This window comes from Ovis aries, chromosome 7 (genome assembly GCF_016772045.2).
Source record: "Ovis aries strain OAR_USU_Benz2616 breed Rambouillet chromosome 7, ARS-UI_Ramb_v3.0, whole genome shotgun sequence".
NCBI classification, from domain to species: domain Eukaryota; kingdom Metazoa; phylum Chordata; class Mammalia; order Artiodactyla; family Bovidae; genus Ovis; species Ovis aries.
Window position 1 is genome coordinate 86,808,165 of NC_056060.1, and position 27,868 is coordinate 86,836,032.

Consider the following 27,868-nt stretch of genomic DNA (forward strand, 5'->3'; position numbering starts at 1 on the left):
GGGAAACAATGAAACGTGTCCTGTGTGTCTCTGTGGGTGAGGAATGGTCGTGTGAGCTGTCGCCTTTCGGGCCTTTCAGGACATAACTCGAAGGAGTGTGAAGGAATCCTTACAACAGACGGAAGCGAAGGTCCGGCGAGGGGTAGCCGACGTACCCGGCGGGAGGGAGGCGGAGCCGGAAGTCAAGGCGGGGAGGGGCGGGGCGGGTGGAGGGAAAAGCAAGCCAGGAGGATCTTGCAGCTTCTTCTAGTAGTTTCCAGGCGCTGCCGGGCGGCCGCGACCGGGCTGTCCTGAGGCTGTGGCTGTGGCTGCTCGGGAGCTGGTGGCGGCGCGATAGGAGAGCCGATGGCCAAGTGGGGTGAGGGCGACCCACGCTGGATCGTGGAGGAGCGGGCGGACGCCACCAACGTCAACAACTGGCATTGGTGAGGGCCAGCGAGCCAGGCCGCGGGAGCGCTGCGGCCGGGTCGGGGGTTGCGCCGGGGGGTACCCTGGAACCTTGACCGGGACACTGCTGGGGTCTGGGCAGCCCTGCCTGCCCGGAGATGGGCATGAGTCCATCCTGTCTCCAGGGGTCCGTAAGTCGCAGGCCCCTCCAGCCTCCGACCTCCGTTTCATGGGGTGGAAGGGAAGCCAGGGGGTGGGGTGGGGGGGGACGATGTAGAAGACTGCATCCCAGCCGAGGGGGTTTCACACAGGAGGACGTAGGGCACCCCCCAACCCCGGCTGCTGCATTCAGCCTGAGCGGAGAGATGCTTCTCACACGTGGCCGGAGGCGTCATTGAGACCCAAAACTGCCGTGTATAGTATTGAGAGATTGCAGTGTTAGGCTCGAGAGGGTTGGAGCTACTATTTTTTCGACTTTCGGCTGGAATTAAAAGTTAGTCGTAAGGGATCGCTGCCTCACTCCAGAAAGCCAGGTCTTAGAACGTGTTCTGCAGGTGCTCAGAGCTGAGTGATGCTCCAAGGCGCCGTGGCCTCTCACCCGGAACTGTTAAATTGCTTGTATCGTCTCTCCAAGGACTGCCGCTGGTTGCCGGGCAATCATAGTTTATAATCCAACCACTCTTAAAAACCTACTCTCTTTCATGAAATGTTCTGCAAATAATATTTTCTTATTCTTTCTGAGTCCACTGAACTTTGTACGTAAACTGTAGTTTTACTTTGTTGTAAAACTTACTTTTGTTGATGTAAAACATCTTACTTTTGTTTATTCGTTAGAAAGTTAGAAGGTAGATAGTGTTCCTTTGTATTTCAGCCTGCGTCCTCTCCTCTTAACATAGAGTGGTTGCCTTTAATTTTTGTTTTGAAACCCTGGACATTCATTGTTTTCAGGGCCATTTGGAGGGCACAAAATTTATCACACAGCCTGAATTTGATAGGTCAAAACACTGCGCTAATGAGATCAAGACTATTGGTTTATTCTTAACTGGACCTTTTAGCTCAGCGCTGCGTCCTGTGGCCCTCTGTGTGCTCCTAACCTCAGAAGCGCAGTTTTCCACTTGGTCAGACGGGGGCGCCATGTTAAAGTATTCAGTACTGACCCCAGCACCATCATGCTGAGAAAGGAAAGCAGAATTTTCCATTAAGTTTGAAACCATGCTATACAGCAGTAGTCCTTATTAACAGTATAGGACTCCTGGTCTTCCTAAAAGAGTAACACGTTTGTGGACATGGTGGAGTGGGGCTGAGAGTTTTATGTTCTTTTCCAGCCTCCCTATACCCTTGGGTGCTCTTGCATAGAGCAAGCAGTGTATCCTTCATTTGGCTGTTGGTCCATAGCTCTGTTTCTCTTTTGCAGGACAGAGAGGGATGCTTCGAACTGGTCCACAGATAAGCTGAAAACACTGTTCCTGGCTGTGCGTGTGCAAAATGAGGAAGGCAAGTGCGAGGTGACAGAAGTGAGTAAGCTTGATGGAGAGGCATCCATTAACAATCGCAAAGGCAAACTTATCTTCTTTTATGAGTGGAGCGTCAAACTAAACTGGACAGGTAAGTCTGTGTGGCTTTTAGGACAGGGGTTAACCGCAGTTTGATTGACCTATTCAGGAGCCAGGGAGAACAGTTTTTGAGAGGTTATGAACTTTTTTCGAGGGAGATAGTGCTGCTTTAGAGTTCTGTAGGAAGCAGGATCGAATGTTGAAATTTTTCTGCCACCGCAGGACACTAAATGGGTCTCCTCTCTGTGGGTCTCACAAGTCCCTACCGATGTAGCAACTGGGCTGCTGAATCTTTGGGCCTTGCCCTGTTTGGGAGCATACAGTGTGACATTTTTCAGACTAGCTATTTCTGCCTCTCGGATGACTTGAAAGTAGGCTATGGGAGTTTTTTGGCTTTTGTTTTTTTAACTCCAGTGTGAACCTAATAGTTTAGAGTGCTGTGGTAATGCTGCTTGCATGTGATTATAACTGGGGCCGGTTTTATTCTCTAGCCCAATGTCTCTTCTGTGAGGATATTAGGATAGAATTGGGGCCATCCTTGGATGGTCCTGACAGGAAGGAAAGACAGTAAAGTTAAAAGAGTACATGTATGGGGCAAAACATGTAAACTCTTATCAAGTGAATGGTAACAAAGGGGCAAAATGTATTTTTGTCTTTTTTTTTTTTTTTTTAATTAAAGCATAGCAGTCTGGAAGAAACCATAGGTATCATCTTTCCCAGCCTCCTTTTTATAGATTTGAGAAACTGAGGCCTAGAGAGGTAACGATACATACATGTTAACTTTGAAATACAGTCAGTTCTGCTATAACGTGACACGTGTTTCTAAAATTCACCACACTATGCAGAATCTTCCAACAAAAAACACAGAGCTTATAGGGAAGATAGGGTTAGGGACATGACAGGATGCTCAAAAGCTTCATCAGTGATATTTTTTTAAATTTAGGAATGTAAAAATTGGTGGCACAGTTTACACGTGTTAAATCATAAGAAATACGTAAATCATTTGACAAATATCGTGCTTTACCTTGATAAAAACCTGAGGTTTGCTTTTGAAAGTGGGCATCAGGGGCACTGAGGCACGTGGGTTATTGTCAGGTGATGGAGGGAGAGTCACGGGAAATCAGGAAGAGCATTATAACACCAGTCGTGGATGGTGTGGCTCCTAACACACATGGTGAAGTGAGGTCGCTGTCAGATAAATGTTTGAGACGTGTGTTTTGTGTTTTCCTATACAGCTCTGTTTATCTCTGTTTGGGTTTCTTTGTGGATGAAAGTGCACATAAGCAAATAAGAAATTCGTATTATAATAAAATTGTCACTTAATATACCTATAGCATTGGAACAAATTTGTATTTTCAAAACAAGCATTTTAGCAAAACTGCCAGTATTAGCTGTTAACCTAGGTCCTCCTTAGCAGAATTCATGCTAGTGCTAAATTCACGTAGCTCTTAGTCTCACACTGGTAACACAGTTAGTCTCCAGAAATCTGATGAAGAAAGACATTTCAGGGAGGGGGGCAATGGTTGCATCTAGTGTGGCAGCCACCTTCTCTCAGAGTAAAGAAGGTGGGTTCAGTTGTCCAAAAGAAGCATAAGCAAAATAGTAGTTACACGTGCAGAGCAGGAGAGTTAGCCTGAAGAGGAGGAGACTGATAAGGCTGCTTTACTTTTGACAGGTACCTCTAAGTCTGGAGTGCAGTACAAGGGCCATGTGGAGATCCCCAATTTGTCTGATGAAAATAGCGTGGATGAAGTGGAGGTTTGTGCTTTCTAATTCCTCATCTGTCTGAGTCTCCTACATCCTCTTATTCTCAGATGAGAAAAATGACCTGTCATTCAAGATTACAGACCAGGCTTGGCCTAAGCATTCAGAACCCCAGTCTGCAGACGACTTTCTGGGTCTGTGGTGCCATTAGGAGCTTCCCAAGCAGTTTATGCTTATTCAGTTACTTTGCTTTAGTGAGTGGTGTGAGTTTTAACATTAGCCACTTTTATCTTGGCAGTAGGTGGCAGAGAGACCTCGAGAAGAAACACTCATGGGGATTGTACAAATACCTCAATCGTCATGCATTTCCTTTGCAAATTGTCAGCGGTTATCTGACTGCTCAGCACCTACATCCTCCAATGTGGGTGCTTCTCAAGCTATTTACCACCTAATTCTGATCTTTCATTCAGATTAGTGTGAGCCTTGCCAAAGATGAGCCTGACACAAATCTCGTGGCCTTAATGAAGGAAGAAGGGGTGAAACTTCTAAGAGAAGCAATGGGAATTTACATCAGCACCCTCAAAACAGGTATCCTTTGAGTAGTTATGAGTGCCTTGAGAAGATAGTTTTCCACCTGTCAGATGCTAATTAAGGGGCTTGACATTTCTTTCTTTAGTAAATGAGTAGAAATTTGGGCGGAGAAGGCTTATTTCATCTTGAAATCAGTCTGTAAAGTTTGAATAAGAGAAAGATTTAGAGATGTGTTGTCTAATGCATTGGCTGTTGAGGACGTGAAATGTGGCAGTCCAGATTGGGATGTGCTGTGAGTATAAAATATGCAATAAATTTTGAAGACTTCGTATTTTTTTAAAAAGAGGAATATCTCAGTTATCTGATTTGACAACACACAAATAGTAGAATGGATATATTAGGGTAATGTGGTCAAAATTAATTTCACTTGTCCATTTTAACACTTTAGGGTGGTTACTGGAAAATATAATGTTACATTTGAGGCTGAGGTGGTATTTCTGTTGCACTCACTGATCTAAAGACCTGGCATCTCCAGATTGAGCACAGTCCTGGACTGTTTTTAGGCTTACTTGAATAGTAGTCCTCTCAGCTGTCCCCCAGAACTCCAGCTTTGCCCATGTGGTCTGGTCTGGGTGTCGGAGTACCTCTGGTGACCATCAGAGGGAGCCCGTGTAGAGGTGGGAACCGGTGCTCTGATGCCCTGATAGTTGTGGCTGTCCTACAGAGGCGCGCAGAGTGGAGAGGGGATGAAACATGCGGCTGCGAGCCCCTTCCCCACTCCTGAAGGCTTTGGAAGTGCCCCTGCATTCATTGGCTGCCATCCGCAGTAGACCTCACACACATTTAAACAAGTTGTCATGCTTCTAATTGAGTCAGGGGTTTCAAGTAATCCCAGTGACCATACTACATTCTGTAGGGTGCACTCAGGTACCCCTCTGGCATGGATCAAAGGGAAAGGCGTAAAACGGATAGACTCCTCCTCCTGTTGCCATTGCCTCCTCCTGAGTTAGGACGGCCATGTTTGTGAACTACGGAGAAGCCCCAAATCTCAGCTCCCGAGAAATAACTTCCAAGAGCTGGATTTTATCTTTTCAGAGTTCACGCAGGGTATGATCTTGCCTACAATGAATGGAGAGTCAGTAGACCCAGCCGGGCCACCAGCACTGAAAACTGAGGAGCGCAAGGTAACCAGTATCCCTGCGTGGTGGGGCGGGAGGCTCTCTGGAAAGGGAGTTGAGACACTGCCTCTTCCTTAAGTCTGTATCTCAGCTCTTTCTCTCCCACCCTAACCTCCGAGCCAGAGGTGCTGCTTTTCAGGGTCCACAGAATGTAGTTGTCTGTCGTCCCATCTTTAACCTGGTTTTTATTCATTTATGACAGACCCCTAGAGCAAATGGAAGCCATCAAGCCATCAGGGGCTTCAGAGTCCAACTGGCATTAAACACCAGTGAGGAGGTTATGAACACAGGTTCCCCTGTATGCATCTAAAATCATATATCTGCATCTCATCCTTTGATATTAAAAGTCTCATCAAAGTATCAGAGGTTACTTAGGTCACTGACTTCACCTAACAGGAAGCTGATTTCATCCCATTGGAAGGGAGAACAAACGGTTTTCTCTGGAGCTGGCGCTTGTTTGGTTTGGCTTCAGCACTTGGTTTTCAGCCCTCTTGCCCCTTTGTCAGCACTCGGAAGGATATTCTGGGGGTGCTGCTTCCAGCTATTTAAACAGACATTCTGCTTGAGGATTACACAGGACCCTTCAGAAGTACATAGTGATTCGGTGTGTCCTTTGGCAGTGGGCTTTTAAATAAGCATCACTCCTCTTCTTTCACCCAGAGTGCCATTGAGAGTGTGCTGAGAAAATTCCCCTCCTGACAGAAATGCCCACGCACATAAATTTCCTCTGACCCCCTGGAATAATTTAGCCTTGAAGGTGACAAGGTTTGTGAGAGTGAATGGCAGTGTGTCCCTGCAGCCCTGTGAAGTGAGGTCTCACCAGTACTCTCTAAACTGACAGTTTCACTGCCACTTCCACAGGCTAAGTCTGCTCCTTCAAAAAGCCAGGCCAGACCTGTTGGTGTCAAAATCCCCACTTGTAAGATCACCCTTAGAGAAAGCTTCCTGACATCACCAGAGGAGCTCTATAGAGTTTTTACCACCCAAGAGGTAAGTGTAGTCCTGTCCTTGCAGCTCCTGGCGTCTGCCGTTCCAGGTGACTAGAGTTGTGGGCATATCCTCTCATTGTGCAGAAAAGTGCGAGTGGAACCATGAGGCTTTCCTCATTCACGAAGAGGCAAAGGAAAGACATGTTTGTTCAAGCCACCACTTATTAGAGCGGATTTGCCTTTTTTTTTCCTTGTACTAATTTTGGGTCCTATAAGTGGGAACAGCTGGAATCATTCATGTTAGAAAAGTAAATGGACCCAATGTAATGGCATCCTGGATTTAGAAAGAATTACTTGAGTCGAAGTGTGGTCTCTACTGGAACAGCAGAGAACCTGAAGCTGGTTCTTGGGCAGAGTACTGTCTTTGGAATTGGGAGCTGAGGCATGCAGGTGTCAGCTGGCATTTCTCCTGGGTCCCCCTGAGAGCCACACAGCTCCCTGCCTCCTTTTGTTCTGCAGTTCGTTCAGGCCTTCACCCACGCTCCTGCTGTGTTGGAAGCAGACAAAGGTGGCAAGTTTCACTTGGTAGACGGCAATGTCTCTGGAGAATTCACTGATCTGGTGAGTTCCTCTATCGGCTTAGAAGAATAACGTGTCCCTCCCTCCCCGCTCCCGGCCTTTTTCTTTCCAGCTCTGTAGATAAAATTTAAGACTTTAATCTCTTGGGTCAGTAAAAGCTCATTTGTTTTTCAAAGGAATGCTACAATTGGACTCTCTCACTTTCCTATAATTTTTTCCTTCGTGGGGTAAAATTAGTTCTTCTGGGAGAAAGCAAACATCAAAACGGCTGACCTCTCTGATTATTTCAGGTCCCTGAGAAATACATTGCAATGAAGTGGAGGTTTAAATCTTGGCCAGAAGGTAAGCAAGCATGTATGTTCATTGCTGTTGCCCCCAGAACCCTTTCTTTCCCCCCTCGCCTCAGGCCCCTATAGAAACCCTGGATCTGAAACCTCTCTCCCCTCTGCCTTCCCCAGGGCACTTTGCCATCATCACCTTGACCTTCATCGATAAGAATGGAGAAACTGAGCTGTGCATGGAAGGCCGAGGCATCCCTGCCCCAGAGGAGGAGAGGACGAGGCAGGGATGGCAGCGGTACTACTTTGAAGGCATCAAACAGACCTTTGGCTATGGTGCGCGCTTGTTTTAGGCCCCGCAGCGGGGGTACCGCCTGCTCAACACTTCAGTCCAGCCCTCTCCTGACCAGGGCTTGTGACTCACAGGATTGCACCATCCCAACCACTAACTTGGGGCTGGGGCCCTGTCCCTTCATGTATACCTTGGGTTTGTGCATGTTTTCTGCTGGGTGGGAACAGAGGGTGATTTCTCTTTTATGTGTACATACGCTAAATAAACGTAATTTAAAAAACATGCATGTCTGGAACCTGTGTTGATGGGGTGGCTGGTATTAGAGTTCCCCTGAAGGTTTTGAACTTAAAAAAAAAAGGGGGGGTGGGGTTTGTCTCCTTCTGGCTAAATGTAATCCAGAGGCATGAAGAGAGCCTGCTTCTCACCAGCAAGCATTCCTGAGCTCACATCCTTTCATACTGAAGACTGGCAAAAAAGGGCAGTCAAACATAGCCTGGCAGGGGTGGCAATGGTACTCTGTGGTAAACAGTACCAATAAACTCCATGGCTGGTGGAGGTGGCATCCTGGGGCTCCTACTCCCCATGGCTGCTTACCCTCTTGCAAAAAGATGATCACCAGGTGCTGGTTTGAGATGCAGAGATTCCCCACCCCGTGGGTCTTGGGTTTCTGTTCACTGAGGTTCTGTTTATTGAGCAGTCTCTACGTTCCAGACACTGTACTAAGCAGTTTCCTTAAGTAGCTTCATCAGCCCCCATAATCTCCCTGTGACCATCTCCTCCAGGGGATCTTCCTGACCCAGGGATTGAACCCGGGTCTCCTGCAGTGTAGGCAGACGCTTTACCATCTGAGCCACCAGGGAAATCCACTGTGAAATAGATACTACCACCATTTCTGTTTTATAAGAACCTAGTCCTTGTATTTCTTAATGGATACCCCAGATCCTACCACAGATAATTTAGCAGAGTTAGGGTTTGGAACAAGAACACACTGCAGAGCCAGTGTTCAAGTCCAAACTTGTCTACTGCCTTGTCACTGCATTCATCCCCACAAAGCAGCAGCTACATTTCTAGTATGTTAGGCATCCGTCCCGGAGTAGGACATTCCAGGCCTATTACTCCCAGAAAGAGGAAAAATTGAAAATCCTTGTTAGAGTATTTTTAAATACCTGGTTCCATTAAACAAGCTTCTGAGCACTGACCAATACTGACAGTGGGGTCCAGGCTGCCGTGTTCCCGGTAGAGAAAAACTACCTACATGCATGCGTGTTTAGTTGTGTCCCAACTTTTTGCAACCTTATGGACTGTAGCCTGCCAGGCTCCTCTGTCCATGGGGTTTCTCCAGGCAAGAATACTGGACTGGGTCACCATGCCCTCCCCCAAGGTATCTTCCTGATCCAGAGATCAAACCTGCGTCTCATGTCTCCTGCAATGGCAGACAGGTTCTTTACCACTAGCACCACCTGTGAAGCCCAACTACCTGTACAGGGAGGGTCATTTCCTGGACAAGCCCCACCCTGGGTCCACCCCAGTGTGAGTCAGCATCTTTTGATCCAGACACCATCCCCTGCAGCTACAGCTATTTCCTTCATCTATTTTTGCCTGTTTTATTAAGTGGCATGGATGCCTGCAGGCTAATCCTACCAATATGAGCTGGTCAAAATGTAATTAAAGTAGAAAGTCAGTACTGGTCTGGATAATTTAGACGCTCCAAGATCCTCCCACCCCCTGGCTTGAAATACTCAACAAGTGCTGGACTGAAGCAATCTTTGTCTAATTGGACATTATGTCTGCTGCCTGGGGGTCCAAAAAGTACTTTTATAAAAAACAAAGTATCCGGGCTCTAGCTTGTAGCAAATCAAGAACTCTGTCCAACTGCCATGGTGGTCCAGTGGTTAAGACAGCATTTCCAATGCAGGGGGGACAGGTTCATTCCCTAGTCAGAGAACTAAGATACCACATGCTATGTGGTGTAGCAAAAAAAAAAAAAAAAAAAACCCACAAAAGGATCCTAACCCTTCTAACACAGAGACTGGTGACAAAGAAGGACCACTTTCACACCTGGCTGGGAAATTACCAATTCCAGAACACCTAGGAAAAATCTGAAGCAAAGTTTACAAATACCTTAGTAAAAAAGCACCAGGCAAAGAAGCTGTCATGTGAGAGCTCAGCAACATTCACATCCCCAGTACTGATGCTGTTACAATTTTTACCACTTCCGTCTCACCGACAGCATTCTGCTTAGGTATCAGAGCCTAAAAAGCAGAACGACAGAGCTAAAAACAGAACTCTGGACTTGGGTTTCAATTGTAAGTATCACCACCTAACTAATTGGACAAATTTCCTCATCTGTAAAATGGGTATAACAGGTAACTATGAGAGCATTAGGGGCTTCCCAGCTGGTGATAGTGCAGGAGACCTAAGAGACGTGGGTTTGATCCCTGGGTCAGGAAGATCCCCTGGAGAAGGGCATGGCAACCCACTCCAGTATTCTTGCCTGGAGAATCCCATGGACAGAGGAGCCTGGTCCATAGAGTCATGAAGAGTCGGACATGACTGAAGTGACTTAGCACTCACGAGAGCATTAGAGATGGACAAAGAAGTTCTGGCACCTGGTAGCATGTTACCTGGGGATTCCCTGGTAGTTCAGCTGGTAAACAATCTGCCTGCAGTGCGTGAGACCTGGGTTTGGTCCCTAGGACTTCCCTTTGGGAAGATCCCTTACCTGCTGACTTCTGGGCTCCCACGCCCTCATGTTTTCCTTTAAGCAGGAATTGATCTTTTAAAAAGCTGGTTAACTGGCCAAATTGCAAATCTTAGGCTAAGGGTTCACCTCAACTAAACCACCTGAGAGGAACCTGTTAAATGCAGGAGAGTGGACTCTACCCCAGTGACTCGTCCTGGGTGTGGGGTGTAGCCTGTGAGCTTATATTTTTGTTGGGGAACCAGACCGGAGCCATGACAGGCTTGACAGGTTGCACTAGGCCTAGGTTTTGAATTCTTGTAAACCTGGGTCATGATTCCGGGAGACTACCCCCTAGGAGGGTCCCACTCACCCTAGGATGAAGGGCCTGAGCTACTCCATCTTGTAAAAGAATTCCATCCCGAAAGGTCCCGGGCAAAAGAACTTTGGACGTTACCCAACCTGAGCCAATCAACCCTCAGATTACCTAACCTAGCCCCACTGTACACGAGCCAATCAGCCCCTAGGCTAAACCTTCTGACTTTACGTTCAGGAGCTTGTGATTTACCTTGGAAGTAAAAACCAATCTAGAATCTACACACAAATCCTATGGATGGAAGTAACTAACCAGTTATCTGTCAACTTAAACACCCCCTGAAGTGGCCAATCAGTTATCCTCTTGCCTGAACACCCCCTTTTTTGTACCCTTTTACCTGAATAAATTCCCTATAAAAGCAGTGCAACCCAAGACTCGGGGCTCCCTCCCTATAGCCGCTGCGTTGGTGCCGGTGGGAGCCCTAGCTCGAGCTAGCAATAAACCCCTTTATGCTTTTGCATTGCCGTGGACGTCTTATTTCTCTCAATTTTGGGGACTCGGACTTCAGGCATAACAATTTTAATACCCCAGGTGACACTGATACCAAGGATGGATTTTGAGGAGCACTTCAACATGTTGAGAAAATCTAATTGTAATGGAGGAAACAAGGAAGCACATCTGAGTCCCTTTTGTGAATAATGAGACAAAGGAGCTGAAACATCCTGTCTTCCAAGAGACCAGGACCATCGGCAGGATCTGGCAGGTTTGTACTATGGGTTGTTTTAAACACTAGTTAGAATTCAATGTGACTAGTCTTGCCTAGCATAGGACCCTTTATGAAGTAACCTAGGGTGGGGGAAATGGGGCAAAGGCATCCAGGTGGCCAAGGCAGCTAAGTTAGAAACAGCGGTGGTGTTCTTGCTGGATGTGTGGTCACAGATGGCTCCCGGGGTCCAAGACAACAGTAACAGCCAGGTGAGCTAGGACGGCCTACACTGGACCAGAGCGGGGGAGGGCCCTCTCTTTATTTCCTGGGCCCCTCCCGGCTTTGACACCAGCCACTCCTAAAATCCTCCCTTTGGCAGGGTCAGTGCCCCCTCTGCAACTGTTTTTCCTCACACACAGGTGTTCCCTAAGCCCACAGGCACCGGCACGGTGTTTCTTTCTCCTTTGTACAGTTTGAATAAACACTGTTTTATAGCTGATCAACACCCCAGTCCCTTCAAAGCTCCTTTCCAGCCCGCCTTTTAGTTTCTCTCATCCGTGGCTTAACACAGTAGCAATTTAGAGTGTCACTTAGATTACAGATTTAAAAATGGGGCTGTGTAATTGCCAAGCATGGAGAATCCCAGGGATGGGGAGCCTGGTGTGGGCTGCCATCTTTGGGGTCGCACAGAGTCGGACAGGGCTGAAGCAACTTAGCAGCAGCAGCACCAGGTATGGATTAAATTTAGATAGTGTATTTAAGTGCCAAGGTAAATTATATTAGAAAGGAGGGGGATCAGCATTCAGTTCAGTCCAGTTGCTCAGTCGTGTCCGACTCTTGGCAACCCCGTGGACTGCAGCACGCCAGGCCTCCCTGTCCATCACCAACTCCCGGAGTCTACTCAAACTTTGAGTCGGTGATGCCAACCAACCATCTCATCCTCTGTTGTCCCCTTCTCCTCCTGCCCTCAATCTTTCCCAGCATCAGGGTCAAATTAGTGAGCTCTTCGCATCAGGTGGCCAAAGTATTGGAGTTTCAGCTTCAGCATCAGTCCTTCCAATGAACACCCAGGACTGATCTCCTTTAGAATGGACTGGTTGGATCTCCTTGCAGTCCAAGGGACTCTCAAGAGTCTTCTCCAACACCACAGTTCAAAAGCGTCAATTTTCGGCCCTCAGCTTTCTTTATAGTCCAACTCTCACATCCCATGACTACTGGAAAAACCATAGCCTTGACTAGACGGACCTTTGTTGTCAAAGTAATGTCTCTGCTTTTGAATATACTGTCTAGGCTAGTCATAGCTTTTCTTCCAAGGAGCAAGCCTTTTAATTTCATGGCTGCAATCACCATCTGCAGTGATTTTGGAGCCCCCCAAAATAAAGTCTGCCACTGTTTCTACTGTTTCTCCATCTATTTGCTATGAAGTGATGAGACCAGATGCCATGATGTTAGTTTTCTGAATGTTGAGCTTTAAGCCAACTTTTTCACTTTCCTCTTTCACTTTCATCAAGAGGCTTTTTAGTTCCTCTTCACTTTCTGCCATAAGGGTGATGTCATCTGCATATCTGAGGTTATTGATATTTCTCCCGGCAATCTTGATTTCAGCTTGTGCTTCTTCCAGCCCAGCGTTTCTCATGATGTACTCTGCATAGAAGTTAAATAAGCAGGGTGACAATATACAGCCTTGAGGTACTCCTTTTCCTATTTGGAACCAGTCTGTTGTTCCATGTCCAGTTCTAACTGTTGCTTGCTGACCTGCATACAGGTTTCTTAAGAGGCAGGTCAGGTGGTCTGATATCCCCATCTCTTTCAGAATTTTCCACAGTTTATTGTGATCCACACAGTCAAAGGCTTTGGCATAGTCAATAAAGCAGAAATAGATGTTTTTCAGGAACTCTCTTGCTTTTTTGATGATCCAGCGGATGTTGGCAACTTGATCTCTGGTTCCTCTGCCTTTTCTAAAACCAGCTTGAACATCTGGAAGTTCACGGTTCATGTATTGTTGAAGCCTGGCTTGGAGAATTTTGAGCATTACTTTACTAGCGTGAGATAAGTGCAACTGTGCGGTAGAGCATTCTTTGGCATTGCCTTTCTTTGGGATTGGAGTGAAAACTGACCTTTTCCAGTCCTGTGGCCACTGCTGAGTTTTCCAAATTTGCTGGAAAATTGAGTGCAGCACTTTCACAGCATCATCTTTTAGGATTTGAAACAGCTCAACTGGAATTCCATCACCTCCACTAGCTTTGTTTGTAGTGATGCTTCCTAAGGCCTACTTGACTTTGCATTCCAGGATGTCTGGTTCTAGGTTAGTGATCACACCATCATGATTACCTGGGTCATGAAGATCTTTTTTGTATGGGATCAGCATTAGTTATAGATTAAATTTAGATAGTGTATTTAAGTGTCAAGGTAAATTATATTAGAAAGCAGGGAAATTAGTTTCCTATGAAAACAGACTCTGGTGTATCTCTATCTTTTTTTAAGTTTCTGCTAAAACATAATTAAAACATTCCTGTGCTAATCGTGGGCTTCCCTGGTGCTAATCCTATTGAATTCCCCATTTAAGAGACAGGGAAGGGAACTTGGCTCCCATCTAGGAACCTGAGATGCTGCCCTCTTTGATCCTGTAACATACTAGTTGCACCAATGTTGTTAGATTGTGATCCCAGACCAGACTAACACACTTACCTTTAGGTGTGATGGTAACTGGAAACATCTGCCTCTCTGAGCTTCTCCAGGTAGTGGCTCTGAACACAGCTTGTCTCGTTCAGCTTCCTGATGTGACTTCCCCAAAGGCTTGGAGTGACAGTGGAGTGTATGGTAAGGGCACCAACCAAGGCAAGGTACGGGTCCACCTTGGTCATCTTTTAGGTGTAGTCCTTAGGACAACTCTGCATCAGATCCCCTTGCGGCAAGTTCCTTGGGAAAGTAGGGCCACTTCCTCTGGTGTCAATATAATTTCTCTCTCTGACCAAAGGACTCTGAATGTGCCCCTGAGGTCCTGCTAGCTCCTCCTTGCCTCTCAGGTAACCCTTTATGAGTCTGAGTAAAGATAACCTAACCAATGTAAGCTCTGGACCCCGGATCTCTATCTGCCCAGCTGGGTTGTATGTGTGTTAAGTCGCATCAGTCATGTCCGACTCTGTGACCCCATGGACTGTAGCCCACCGGGCTCCTCTGTCCATGGGGTTCTCCAGGCAAGAATACTGGAATGAGTTGCCATACCCTCCTCCAGAGGGTCTTCCTGACCCAGGGATTGAACCCTCATCTCCTATGTTTACCTGCGTTGGCAGGCGGGTTCTTTACCACTAGCGCTACCTGGGAAGCCCAGCTGGGTTAGGTAATTACAAACACAGCCCAGGGAAGCTTGGCTTAAGAGGTCAGCAAGGGCTCCCTACATTTCTCTGCTCTGCTAGGAACTCAAATTCTTTATCAGACATAATTAGAAAATAAAGTGCTTTGTTGCTGAAGTTCCCAGAGAGCTTCAGGGCAGCTGTCTAAGGGCTAGAACTGAAGTGACCAGCCTTTTAGAGGCTTTTGTGAACAGAGACAACTAGGACATCAACATTTCAACCCACAGGAGGCAAGAAAGTATGGCTGCAGAGGGGAGAGGGAGGTGAGACTGAGGGGAGGCAGGGAAGAGGCAGGAGGTGCTAGCAGAGCTGATCATACACGTCTCTTCCCAGGTCTGAACTCAGTGCATTCAGTGACATCACCTTGGGAGCTTGAAGTGGGCCACCACAGTGGGTATGTTTACACCACAGAAACTGCCCACACTGTAAACCAGGGCTGTCCCCTAACACACAGACACACACAGACACAGACACACACACACCAGGGCTGTCCCCTAACACACACCTACACACACGGATAACTATCTACCAGCTCACCCTGCACCTGACCTGCATTGGTTCCGAGCCCCTCCCCACCCCAGCCTGACCCTGTGCTCAGTCAGGGTGGTGTGATCTCCCAGCCCCACAACTTTCCTATGAGTCGGATAAACAGAGGTGAGCTGGACAAAGAAAGCCCCCAGAACTGGTCGATCCCTGCCCCACCCGGATATCCTGCCTTGTCTTGGTTGCCTCAGCCTATCCACTTATGTCTCCCCTGCGGACCTTTGGCCCTAGACTGAGGTGGTCTCCACTGGAACCTCCATGGGAAGCAGCTTCGTGGGAGGGCTGATGACCACCCTCCCAGCAGGGGTGCGCAAGACGGCCACGTGCCACCGCTCAGAGCCGAGGAAGATAGCTGGCCCGGGGGCAGCGGCGGGGGGCCGCGGGGGTGCCAGGGCTGGCCCTCGGACTTTTGGGGGACTTAACGTAGGTTCCGGGAATCACCAATGCGTGTGGAGAGCCCGGCTCACCCCTGCTCCCAGGCCGAGGGAGGAAAATGGGTGGTCAGGCTGGGACACCGCCTCCCATCAGGCATGAGGGGAGTTTCTCCACAGACAACGCATTTCCCGGCAGCCCCCGCGGCCGGGAGGCGGAGCTCCGGCCTCGCCTGGGCCCCTTACACACAGTTCAACCCGACCCCACACCTGCTGACCTGCCCGCCCCAGGTTCCTAAGCAGAGGGCTCGAGGCTCCAGACCGGCCTCACCAGGTCTGGGCAGAGGTGGGGCGAAGGCGAGGGGCCTGCGAGGAAACGTCCAGCGCGGCAGCCTTTTGTTAGTACTCCTTGGCTTCCTGCAACTGGGCCAGGTACTCCTCCTCGGGAGGGTTGTCCGCGCAGGCCTGGCCATTGTTGGCGGGCCGCACCGCATGGTAGCGGCTGCAGTCCGCCTTACATGAGATCCGGGGCAGCGTGTCCACCTTGAAGGGAAGCTCGGGTGAGACGTCGGTGCTGACCAGGTCGGGCGCACCGGCACCCTTGCCCTGGGTCAGCAGCTGGCTGCTCATGTCGCAGCAGCAGTGCTGGGCTGCCGGCGTGCTGCAGAGAGCGCAGGCAGAAGCGGGCTGTGGACCGGTACACGGTACACGTCCAGGCGCTCGCGCGGGCCGCTGGCATCCTTCCAGCGGAAGCTGCGTCCCTGATGCTAGTCCCGCAGGCTCACGGCGCTGGACACGGCCTCCAACGCGTACATGCATGGGCAGCTGGGCAGGGCCCGCAGCACCTGGCTTCAGGTATTTGGCCAGGGAGTCACTTTTGCCGTTCAGCCACTTCTCACAGCTGTCCACATCTGCAGAGGGCAGGGGAGGTGGCGGGGGAACGAGGGACTGGTCAGCTCCTGGGTGGGGTGGGGGTTACTCAAGGGCCAGTACAAAGGTGTGGCTTGGAGGCATCTTAACGGGTAGGCGGGGAGGTACCCACACCCGAGCTGGGGGCAGAACTACCTGGCCAACACGGTCAGGAGAGACCACACAACACCACACAGGCAAGCTGAAGCAACAGGCCATGACCACATGGACATCGGCCAAGGGGCTGGAGGAGGGGGCTGGCAAGCCCTGATGAGCTACCCTTTGTCCTTTTAGATGCAGGGTGGTGGGAAAAATCCTGGGGTCTGGAAGGAGCTGGGGTGGTAGGGGGCAGGGACAGCTGTTTCAGCCTCCTGGTAAGAACGTTTCCCTGTTTTAACCACTCTCACTGGCCCATTCTTGTTCTTAACCTTACCCTTCTCAGGCTCACTCTATCCTTCTGGGCCCCCAGCGGTCCCTCTGTCTATGCTGCTCTTCTCCCCTCTCCCTCCGTTGGGAAATGTGGCTTCTCTGACCGCACAGAACAAACTGCTCCCTCTTCTTTGCTCCAGACCGTTAGGGCCTGCTTGGCAGTGCTGGGCCTAAGTTGGTCCTGTGCGTCTTTCCCTCTAAGACCCGAGCCCCTTGAGGGCTGGGACCGGACTTAAGTCTTCTGGGAATCTCCTGCCCGTCACAGGGCTGGGTGCACCTTCCCGGCTCAGCGAGCTTCTGCAGCATGGAGCACAGGAGTCAATTGCAAGGAGGCTGCTGGCAGCTGCCTGCCTCCTTAGGGGTGCAGATGAGCGCCAGACACACAGATTGGGAGTGTGCTGGTGAAAGCGTGGGCTGTTCCTCACTGCTGGAAAGGAGCGGTCCTGGAGCTCTGGCCCCTGACCAGTTTTGACAGCACCTGCTCCCCAGACAGAGCTTGCCAGGAGCATCCAAGAGTGACCAGGGAGGGCAAGCCCCAAGGTCCCTGTCCTGTTCTGTTCCACTGGATGATCTCCCAAGCTCTGTGGCTCCCCTCAAGACCTTCTTCTCAGCAGGAATATCAGGCTGGGAAAGGCCAGTGGGCCTGGCAAGAGGGGGAGGGCTCAGATGTGCTATGGTCCCCTTGCTGGAGAGGCTAACCTTCCAGCTGGAAGATGTCCTCTGCATCCAGGAGGCCCTATTCCTGCCCGTGCAGTGAGGTTCCACCCTTCCGAGAGAGGTTCTCCTCCAGACTCCCAGAGGGCAGGGCTAGCCCCCCACACTGACCTGGGCTGAGCATGTCCATAGCATCGTGGGCCAGGGGCTGCCACCTCTCACTGGGGAAGCCCAAGGGGTCCTTGTCCTTGGCGCCTTGGGGAAGAGAGGAGGCCAGGATGGTGGTGCCACAGGGTATGTCTGTGCCCCCGGTGGGCGCCAGCCCTCACTAAGCTTGTGGTGCCCATAGCCACCAGGGACGGGGCAGGACCACCACGTTTGTGAGCTTCCTGGCTCCCCTCTCCAGAGTCCACCCTATACAAGGCTCAGAAAGTGCAAGCCACTCCCTCTCCAGGCACTGGGGCTTGTCTCACCAGGACAGGGGGCCGGTCGCAGGCGCGGGACTTGGAGGCAGTGCAGGCGTAGCCGCAGGGCTGAATCCTCCACAGGGCTGAGTCCTCCGCAGGGCTGAGTCCTCCGCTGACCGCCGCCACAGCTCCCACTGCAGGGAGACCAGGGGCTCCACTCCTCCTAAAGCTCATAGTCTGGGTCAAGGCAGGGAGCCAGGTGTGAGTGGGCAGAGCCCGCTAGGCACCCTGCTGTGAATTAGCAAAAGGCACCCCCTTCCTGTGGAGGACACAGCCCTGGGGCCAGGACTTCCCTAGCAGATGAAGCAGCGGTTGAATTTCACCCCCACTCACCTGCTCAGCTGGGCACCCCTGTGCAGTGAACACCTGGGCAAATGCAGGAGGTGTCACAAACCCCAGTCACCCACTCTGTGCCCACACAGCAACATAGAGCAAAGCTACCTGGAGGCCACCTGATCACTGCTGGGGGGACCTTGGAAAGGTCCCCCTACATCTTTAAGCTACAGTTTTATGTCAATCAAAACCATAGTTGATACTTCCCTGGCACTCGTAGTATTAAAGAATGTCCCCCCTCCCCACGTTAGTGACCCAGTCCTGCTCTGAGGGACCCGAAATGCACCAGGGCTCTCACTGGAACCCCTGAAGTATCGAACACACATGCCCAGCCCTCTCCTTACTTCCCAGGCAGGTCTGAACAGGCTGGCACCAAGTGATTAGGAAAAATCGATAGAAGAAATGTCGAAAATCATGAAAATTCTGCTTGTTGGCTTATATGACTCTGGTAAAACAGGGAAAGCCTGCTATGACTTAGTCTGAACCAATGATGAGACACTAGGTCTCTGGGAAGTAGAGCTGTAACACTGTGTGAAACATTCTTACCCACAGGAAAACCGGAACTGCAATATGCAAAAATAAAAATGCCTGTCATGGTGGCCGGGGGCGGGGGGCAGGTTTCAGGTGATATTTTCTGAACAGTCTGTGTTGTCATGTTGCTTTCTAAAATAATAATTGCCAATACTTTGTTTACTATGTACTTAGACTTTAAAAGCATTAACTCACCACTCTCTACATTTAATTCCAAGTAGTAAGGGTGGTGCCCATCTCCATTTTGTAGAGGAAGGAAGCAAGGCCCAGGGAGGTTAAGTAACTTGCCCAGGGTCACTCAACTGGTAAGCAGCAGACCCAGGATTCAGACTCACACAGTCTGAAAACGAGGTCAGTTGTGAGTGGTGGGATTTATAATATTTCTTAATTTGTTGGAAAACTGATAGATGTGAATAAATATATTATTAACAAATGCCTGTTTTGCTTAAGGGATCTCAGGGCTATTGTAGAGTCAAATTTTTTTTTTTTTTTTTTTTTAAAGCCTTTGCAAGCCTTGGGTGTTACTATTGAGCTGATGATGGTGTTGGTACAGGGCCTAAGCTCCAGACCTCCACAGCTGCCCCTGCCCAGGAAGCTGTCACCCTTATTTCCACTCAGGACCTCCAGGGGCAGCATCCAGGGAGGTCAAGATGGGGTACTCACTGTAGGCTCCTCAAAGATCTCTCGGGGACAGTGGCCCTCCTCCCAGCCTCCTGTGGCCCCACTGAAGCCCGGCTCCTGGTCATCTCCACTGTGTTCCTCACAGTCCTCCTCCTGGTCCTCACCCTCACTGTACTCTGGGGGGTCGTCCTCCTCTTCCTCCTCCTGCTCTTCCCCTGAGGTTCTGCCCTTGAGATGGGGCCTCTCTTCCTCACCCTCTGAGTAGCCCCAGCATAGAGGCCAGAAGAGTTCCTCAGCAGGCAGCCAGCGGGGGGCGCCTTCAGACCAGCGATTGCTGGGCTCAGCCAGCAGGTCCATCTCCAGCTCATCCTGGGGATCCACCACCACCTCGACGGTCACCTGCAGATGGACAGACACACCCGGCCACGGAGGGAGGGCTCAGAGCCAGACTCCAAAGAGAAGGGAGATGATAGGCCTAGGGACAGGAGGAGAGGTCCAACCCTTTCTCTAAACCAGCCTGTTCTTCTGGTCAACCTTCTTGGCCTCCCTGGGGCAACTGGGGTCATAGCCTAAGCCCTGGCCTTGCATCCGACTTTGCAGGAGATTCCTGACCCCCTAATCTCACCCCAGACAGATTTAACTAGTGTGAGATGGGACCAGATGTGATGGTTCTAACATGCCAAGTTGGAGATCCACTCATTTACAAGAAGCTGGGTTTGAATTCTGGCTCCAGCAGCCCACAGACTGCCCAGCTTCTGGGGCCACCAACAGCCCTGAATCTCCATTTCCTCATTGTAGGGCAAGAAAATGAGAGCAAATGACAGCAAACCCCCCAGCAGCCCGGGGAAGGGCTCTTGGTCACCACTTTGTAGACAGAAAATAAGTAACATGAAATCATTTATCTGAAAGTGAACTTTAAAAACATCATTTTGGGGCTATTACAAAGTAATATGAGGTCAAAGGACAAAATTTTTTGGGGGGGGAACCAACAAAATATAAAGAAAAGGGAGATCACCCATATTCCATTTTTGACAGGTAACATTTTGGTAATTAACACTCCAAGTTTAGATATACAGATACACACACATACTTTTCAACAACTTTAGAATGTTATGTGTTTCATATTTTTGTGGTCTTTTTTCTCTTTCAGTGAAAGTTTTGTAAGCTGTAGATGGTACACAAAATGCAGGAATTATTATCTTTAGGGATTCGGGGCTGACAGTGAAGACTGTAAGCTGGAATTCCACCAGCCTCTCTAGTTTTCTCTCCCATAAAGCCCCTCTGGTGGGCAATCTACCCTATTCTTCTTCAGGGGCCTGTAGCAAGGAGTGGGCCTGGCCAGGGAAGATCAGACTTTCAGGGCTTTCTAGTTGGCCTCTGCCCATATTCCAGGACCCCCCTGCAGCTCAAGAAACATTCTCTGCTCATTCAGTCCTCATGACAGCCCTGCCAGATTGGTGCTGTTTGCCCCTTGCTATGGTCTAACCAGACATGAGTAGATAACATCACCAACTCAATGGACATGAATTTGAGCAAACTCCAAGAGATAGTGGAGGACAGGGAAGCCCGGCATACTGCAGCTCATGGGGTCGCAAAGTCAGACACAGCTGAGCGACTGAACAACAACATGGTCTAGGCGATAGAGGCTGGGAGAGCCACGTGATGGTCTGCAGCTAAGAAGTGAGGAAGCCCGATTCTTCCTACTCCATGGGTGGGGCATGGGAGTCACCTTGTCTGACCCACACAGGACCCCCGTCCTCCAGGGAATATAGGATGAGATGTCTGACCTCGGAGCTGAGCTGTTGAGCCCAACTTTTCTCCAGGAATCTGCTGGGTTCATGGCTGCCCTTGTAGCCCTCACCTGGATGCTGGGGTTCAGGGCACTCAAATCTGTATTGGCCAATCCCGGCAATTTCTGCAGCTCCAGCAGCAAGGGGCATCCTTCAGGGTCCTGGGTAAGGGCGTCTTGTCTAGGACCAGGGGTGCTGATTCAGGGAGCGCCCGACATCTGTGTCGACGTGGCCCTGCATGGAGGTGGGCCCTGGAGAGCAGAGGGGTCTCCTCCTCTTCTCTGGGAGAGCTGGGATCTGGGGAGGCTGAGACCTGAGGGAGGGAGGAGCAGGGAGGTGACTGAGGTCAAGGCCCATGTGGACCTGGGAAAGGCTGGGAGGGGGTGGGGAGCAGGGGGAGAGGCAGGAGGTTTGGGGGCAGACCAGGTCACACACTCACTTGTGACCACGCACCCAAACATGTCTGTTTGGGGACTTCCCTGGTGGTCCAGTGGTAAAGAATCTGCTTCCAGTGCAAGGGATGTGGGTGTGATCCCTAGTCATGGAGCTGAGATCCCACAGGCCGTGGGTCAACTAAACCCATGCACTGCAAGGAACAGCCCGAGCAGCACAGCGAAGATGCAGCACAGCCAAATAATAAATCATTAGACAAAGCCAGACACGTCTGCTCTGACACCTTAGAGGGTGGACGATGCCCCCAAAGCGCCCGGGTGAAATGATGCCAAAGTGAGGCATGAGGAGGGGGGGTCAAGTCAGATTTCTACACACGGAAGAGACACAATCTCACCTCCTCATTCACAGATGGAAGAAATGAGCCCTGGAGGGGAAGGGAGCTGTTTAAGGCAGCAATTCCAAAGTCCAGGTCGCAGCCTCAGAATCCCCCAGAGTCCTCATCAGAGAACAGACACTCCGGCCCTCCCAGGTCAGGGCAGGGGGCTCGGAAAGCCTTGACACGGGTGTGGGCAGCAGGCCTGGATCCTTCCCCTCCAACGCCCCCCTGCCACCTGGCTTTCCCAAGCCATCCACGTAGGGTCTGTATTCCCTGGCACCCCTGACCACAGCTATACCTTCCTTTGCCTGCCCACCTGGTGCCTGGATTTCTAGGCCGTGGGTGTGTCCATCTGTCTGCCAGTCAATTCCCTTCTCCGGCCAGTGTCATGAGGTCCACACTGGGGCTGTCCTTGCTGCAGCGCAAGTAGTGAGGGAAAGCAGATCCTGGATGTCTCTGGCTCTTTCTCTGGCCTTCTCTGCTCAGACTGGGACCCTGAGAGCTCAGCACCTACCTCCAGGGTGCAGCTCCATTGCCCAGGTCCCTACACCAGGGCAGAACGAGCCTGTCCAGCTCTGCCCCACGAGCCTCTGGACCCTGCTTCACCCAGGCCACAGCTTTGACCCTACCTCCCACTTCCTAGCTGGGCAGTGTGGTAGTGCTGGAAAACATGGATCTGGAAAGTCAGATCAGCTTGGGTTCAAATCCCAGTTCTCCTTCTTACCAGCTCATTCAATCTGGTGATTTCCCATCAACAAAATGAGGACAATAATTCCTGCCTGGAACGACTGTCAGAATTTTACTTATCAAACACTTCCACAGCATCCACTGTGTGCCCAGCACTATTCCAAACACTTAATTGCTTGCTTCATCCTTTCAACAACTCTCAGATGTCAGTGCTAGCTGTCATCTCCATTTTGATAATGAAAAGTAAGGCACCGAAAGGGCAAGTAACCTGCCTGGGGTGACACAGACATTTAGTGGGAGAACCAGGATTTGAACCAGGCAGCTTGGGCCTAGAGCCCACACTCTTAACCATCATGCTCCAGCCCTACAGGTGAGAGCGCTGAGTCTACTGCACAAATCAGGGGCTGAATCAGTCTGATTTCTCACATCTCTCCCCTTGACCACCTCCCTCTGTGGTCCCCAGATGCCTGGCTCTAAGGCTCCTGCCCTAAACACCTGGTCCCAGGGCAGCCCTGGGCCCGTCTCAACCAGCGCTCGAAATCCAGACTGAAAGTGTTCTGGTCCAGATACCCAGGGTGGATGAGTAGAGGATGGACAGAGGAGTAGGGCAACAACCCAGCACCTTCACTGGCCAGTCCTGGAGGCCTGGAGCTTCCCCAGATGATGGCTTCCTAGCAGTTCCCACCCATAATTCCTACCTGTCCCTGTGACTTTGGGTAGCCGTTCTTGTCTGCAGCCTCAGCACAGAGAAGGGAGACTTGGGGGAACAGGAGTTCAGGGTCTGCAGCCTTTCAGCTGATTTAGATGGCCCAGCATGGTGGGCATAAGCACCATGTTTCGCCATTTGGCAGTGATATTGGTATTAATAGTTATCACAGGAGGGAGTGCTAGAGATTTTACAATGCATGCGGTTTGCCATTTCCTCCTCCAGGGGATTTTCCTGACCCAGAGATCAAAGCCGCCTCTCCTGTGTCTCCTGCATTGCAGGCGGATTCTTTAACACTGAGCCGCTGGAGAAGCCCTTTCACAGCAAGGAAATCAAGGATTTTTCCAGCCTAGAATGTCAACAGTGCTATTAGTTAAGAAACCCTGCTCTAGAGGCTGCCAGGTCTGAATCCCAGTGGTGGCCCCCAAATACACCCACACACACATGCATGACGCTGCCCTGGACAGCATCCCTGGAGAGGAGGCTCCTTCCTCTGTGTCCGGTCCTTCATCTCAGCCTGTGCCCTTGAAAAGCGTCTCCTCCCGCCGTGGGGGAGCCCCTGCTGCCGCAGCATGAGTGTCCCCAGCTCTGCCCCGGGGGTGGACCCTTCCTGAAGGACAGGCCTTGCGGCAGAGCAGCTGCCCTCTCTCGGTTCTTCTCTCTTGGCTAGTTCTAACCTCCATCACCCTCTTGCAGCTGCAAGCCCCCAACTCTCCTCTGCCCTACCCCAGGGTCTTCCCTTGCCAGCCAAGGAGGTGGTGGGTGCCAGGGTTAGGTGCCCAGAGCCCAGAGAATTAAGCAAAGCTGGGTTTGGATCCTGGCTGATCAGTTACTGGACCCACTGTCAGTTTCCTTGCTCTTCAAATGAGGACAAAAAGACTAGGAACACAAAATGCTAGGCCCGGTGGCTGTTTGCTCAAGGCTGTTTGATGTTTGGCTGTTTGCTCCTAACTAGAACAGGGCTTCCCTGGTGGCTCAGACAGTAAAGAATCTGCCCGCAATGCAGGAGACCCAGATTCTATCCCTGGGTTGGGAGGATACCTTGGAGGAGGAAATGGGAACCTACTCCAGTGTTCTTGCCTGGGAAATCGCATAGACAGAGGAGCCTGATAGGTACAGTCCATGGGCTCGCAAAGAGCTGGACACGACTGAGCGCGCATGCCAGGCTCTATACTAGGGCTGGGAACGTGACTTTGGCTCTGAAATAACTCATCCTTTAGGCTGGCCTTGGGGGCAGATCTGGCAAACGTACTAAAGATAATTACAATATAAAGTGGTAAGTACAATACTAAAGTATTTATGCCAAACGGCTAGAAAAATGCCAGTTCAGTTAATTAATTCTATTTCCACTGTCATCTCCACCCATGAGGCGGGACTGGCCAGAGGCTGTTTGGTTCCTTTGGATTGTCCTCAGCAGGGGCTCCCAACAATGGGTGGGAAGGCGGGTATCTCTTAGGGGAAAATGTCTGGTTCTGTTTGGGGGGCGGTGGTGGGTGCTACAGGCACCTAGTAGGTAGAGGCCAGGGATACTGCTAGACATTCTACAATGTTACAGCACAGAATTGTACAACCCCAAAATGACTGCAGTGTGAAGGCTGAAAACCCTTGGTCTACAGGATGTACTCTCAACAGGGGCAAAAGTTAGATATCAGGGAAAAGGAAAAAAAAAAAAAAAAATCAAAGTATTACAATGGTTTGTAACACTCCAAAAGGCCATAGTGCATGAACAGACAGTGTATATGTGGTATTAACATTTCATGGGGGGAGGTACTTAGAACAAAATAGAGTCTAAAAATCTCCTTAGGAGGGAGGGCAGTTGTGAAAAAAATATGGATAGACAGCGGTCCACAGAGACCCGATTAGAATGCAGTGTGTGCACGCTCAGTCGCTCAGTCTTGTCTGACTCTCTGGGACCCCATGGACTGTAGCCCGCCAGGCTCCTCTGTCCATGGGATAGAATACTGGAGTGGGTTACCATGCCCTCCTCCAGGGGATCTTCCTGACCCAGGGATAGAACTCGTGCCTCCCGTGGCTCTGGCATTGCAGGTGGATTCTTTACCACTGAGCCACCAGGGAAGCCCCAAAACACAGTGAAGGGAGGTTCCTTCTTCCCATTGCCTCTGGAGTGACCTCAGCAACCTGAGCACCAAGAAGGTCCCAAGCTGGGGCTCTCTTACTTCACAGTGCTCTCCTGCACCCACCTCGGCCCTCAGTCTGGAAAAGGAGGACCACTCTGGTCTCCTCCTGGAATTGCCAGGCATAGGGGAAGGGCAGGACCCATACCATACAGGCCTGCTCCTGCAAACCCCAGAATGAGTCTGGCAGGGTCTGTTCCCACGGGATGAGTGTCCACTGCAGTCCAGGAGGGAAGGGCGGGGCTGAGGACAACTAGTGATGGGAGACCTGGGTTTTGACAGTCAGGAGTTTCTCTCCATGCAGCTCACTCAGGTGGTAAAGAATCCTCCTGCAATGCGGGAGACCTGGCTTCCATCCCTGGGTTGGGAAGATCCCCTGGAGGAGGGCACGGCAACCCACTCTAGTATTCTTGCCTGGAGAATCCCAGGGACAGAGGAGCCTGGCGGGCTACAGTCCCTGGGGTCCCAAAGAGCTGGACACGACTGAGAGACTAAGCACAGTACAGAAACTACTCTTGGTCTCACTCCCTTGTCTTCGAGCTTATCCAAAAGCCCACTCACAGGCCCCCTCGGCCCCAGAAAGCGTTCCTCTACCTCTTACCGGCCTCTTCTGCTTGTCCATGCGCCTAGTAATACAAAGGTCCCACCCAGCAGTTGGAGGACCCCACTTACTACCTTAGTCAGTTCAGTTGCTCAGTTGTGTCTGACTCCTTGCTACCCCATGGACTGCAGCACGCCAGGCCTCCCTGTCCATCACCAACTCCTGGAGCTTACTCAAACTCACATCCATTGCGTTGGTGATGCCATCCAACCGTCTCATCCTCCGTCATCCCCTTCTTCTCCTGCCTTCACTCTTTCCCAACATCAGTGTCTTTTCAAATGAGTCACCTCTTCACATCAGGTGGCCAAAGTCCTGGAGCTTCAGCTTTAGCATCATTCCTTCCAAAGGACACCCAGGACTGATCTCTAGAATGGACTGGTTGGATCTCCTTCCAGTCAAGGGACTCTCAGGAGTCTTCTCCAACATCACAGTTCAAAAGCATCAATTCTTCGGCGCTCAGCTTTCTTCACAGTCCAACTTTCACATCCATACATGACCCCTGGAAAAACCATAGCCTTGACTAGACGGACCTTTGTTGACAAAGTAATGTCTCTGCTTTTTAATATGCTATCTAGGTTAGTCATAACTTTCCTTCCAAGGAGTAAGCGTCTTTTAATTTCATGGCTGCAATCACCTTCCCTCAATTCACACCCCGAAGGACTCAAATCCTTTGCAGATCTGACTGAAGAGGCTGCACCGGAGGTGGGCGACTGGACTGTCGGAACCTCAGCAACCCCCGCCCGCCGGCCCGCAAAGGGCGGGGGTCCTCGCCCACCCTCCTCTCGGAGGGCACCCCGGGCCGGCACCGCTGCCAGCGAGGTTCGCTCAGGGCCAGGCAGCCGCGGGGACGCGGCAGGCGGACGGGACAGGAAGCCGGGCGGCTCCGGGGTGACTCCGCGTCCCACTCCACCCCCAAGTTGTTTCTCCCCGGGGGTGGGGGCCCCCGCAGGTCGGGCGCAGCGGGCCAGCGCCGGGTGCTCAGGGACGTCGGGGCCGGGCCCCGGCTGCCCGCCCTCGCGGGCCGGGGGAGGAGGCACCGCGCGCGCCCCACCGCTCACCTCCGCCAGCTTCGCGCGGCTGCGTCCCGGGCCCCGCGGCTTCCGCAGGAGGGGCCTTCGCACCGCGGCCAGCAGCACCGCGCCGAGGAGGAGCCCCGCGCGGCAGAGCAGGCGCCGCACCCTCTCCCTCCCGAGGCGGCTCTGCCCGTCGCCCCCGCGCCTCCCTCCGGCTCCGCCAAGTGTGCGGATGTTCGGCCTCGCCTCTTCCCGGAGCGCGAGCGCGGGGCCGGCGCGCAGGCCAGGGGCTCGGGGTGTGTTTCCCGCCCTCCCTGGAGGACTGGCCGCCCGCGCTCGCGGACGCGTCTTAGGCCAGCGGGCAGCTCCCTGTGATCCTGCCGTCTCCCCGCCCTCGCTCCCCGCCGCGGTCGCCGTCGCAGCCCCAAGCGAGTTCCTGTTCGGGGGAAGTGGCGGCCTCCCGACCGCGCTCTCCGGTCCTGCGCTGCGACCCCGGCGGGGTCACCCCGCCCCCCACCTGCCCGGGCTCTCGGTGAACGACGCCGAGGCTCACGGGCCGCCAGGGCCTCGCGAGCAAGGGACGCGCCGCAGCCCAAGACGCGCGAAGCTTCAGATTTTGGGCAAATGTGCCCCAAACCAAGGGAGGTTGGCTTGGGGAAGGAAGGCCTGGAAATCACTCCGCCAGGGCTCCTCCAGCTCCTCGCAGGAGGTTGAGACCCGTAAAACACCTGCTACTCCGCACCCAGTTCCCCCCTGGTGTTCTCTGAGCACTTCAAGAGCCAGGAAAGAGCTGAGACTCGGGTGTGACAGCAGCCAGCCACAT

General features: G+C 51.4%; 2 protein-coding genes across 3 annotated transcripts; one reads left to right on the forward strand and one right to left on the reverse strand.

The window, feature by feature from the left end:
- The first annotated feature begins 248 nt into the window (after positions 1-248).
- AHSA1 (activator of HSP90 ATPase activity 1) lies at positions 249-7,713 on the forward strand. 2 transcript variants are annotated; one of them, XM_027972082.2, is made up of 9 exons: positions 249-425; positions 1,802-1,992; positions 3,616-3,698; positions 4,115-4,232; positions 5,271-5,359; positions 6,215-6,343; positions 6,802-6,903; positions 7,152-7,203; positions 7,320-7,713. In XM_027972082.2, the coding sequence occupies exons 1-9, from the start codon at positions 346-348 to the stop codon at positions 7,490-7,492; spliced, it is 1,017 nt and encodes a 338-aa protein (XP_027827883.1). In that variant the 5' UTR covers positions 249-345; the 3' UTR covers positions 7,493-7,713. The 2 variants fall into 2 exon arrangements, with proteins under 2 accessions (XP_027827883.1, XP_042108733.1); XM_042252799.1 differs by lacking the exon at positions 6,215-6,343.
- Positions 4,557-27,546, reverse strand: ISM2 (isthmin 2; the record flags this gene model as incomplete). The annotated part of the gene is given in 12 exon segments (XM_042253133.2): positions 4,557-16,064; positions 16,066-16,103; positions 16,105-16,251; positions 16,253-16,311; positions 17,564-17,647; positions 17,866-17,874; positions 17,877-17,942; positions 17,977-18,036; positions 19,374-19,743; positions 20,948-21,294; positions 21,297-21,447; positions 27,091-27,546. Coding segments are annotated over 12 exon segments (2,052 nt in total), but the record flags the coding sequence as incomplete, so codon positions are not given.
- Between the last annotated feature and the right edge of the window lie 322 nt (positions 27,547-27,868).

Bases quoted from the DNA above. Each gene is read 5' to 3' on its own strand.
- AHSA1 (XM_027972082.2), top strand. From the start codon at position 346: ATGGCCAAGTGGGGTGAGGGCGACCCACGCTGGATCGTGGAGGAGCGG. The intron at 6,344-6,801 runs GTAAGTGTAGTC...TTTGTTCTGCAG, and splicing joins GAGTTTTTACCACCCAAGAG to TTCGTTCAGGCCTTCACCCA. The intron at 6,904-7,151 runs GTGAGTTCCTCT...TGATTATTTCAG, and splicing joins CTGGAGAATTCACTGATCTG to GTCCCTGAGAAATACATTGC.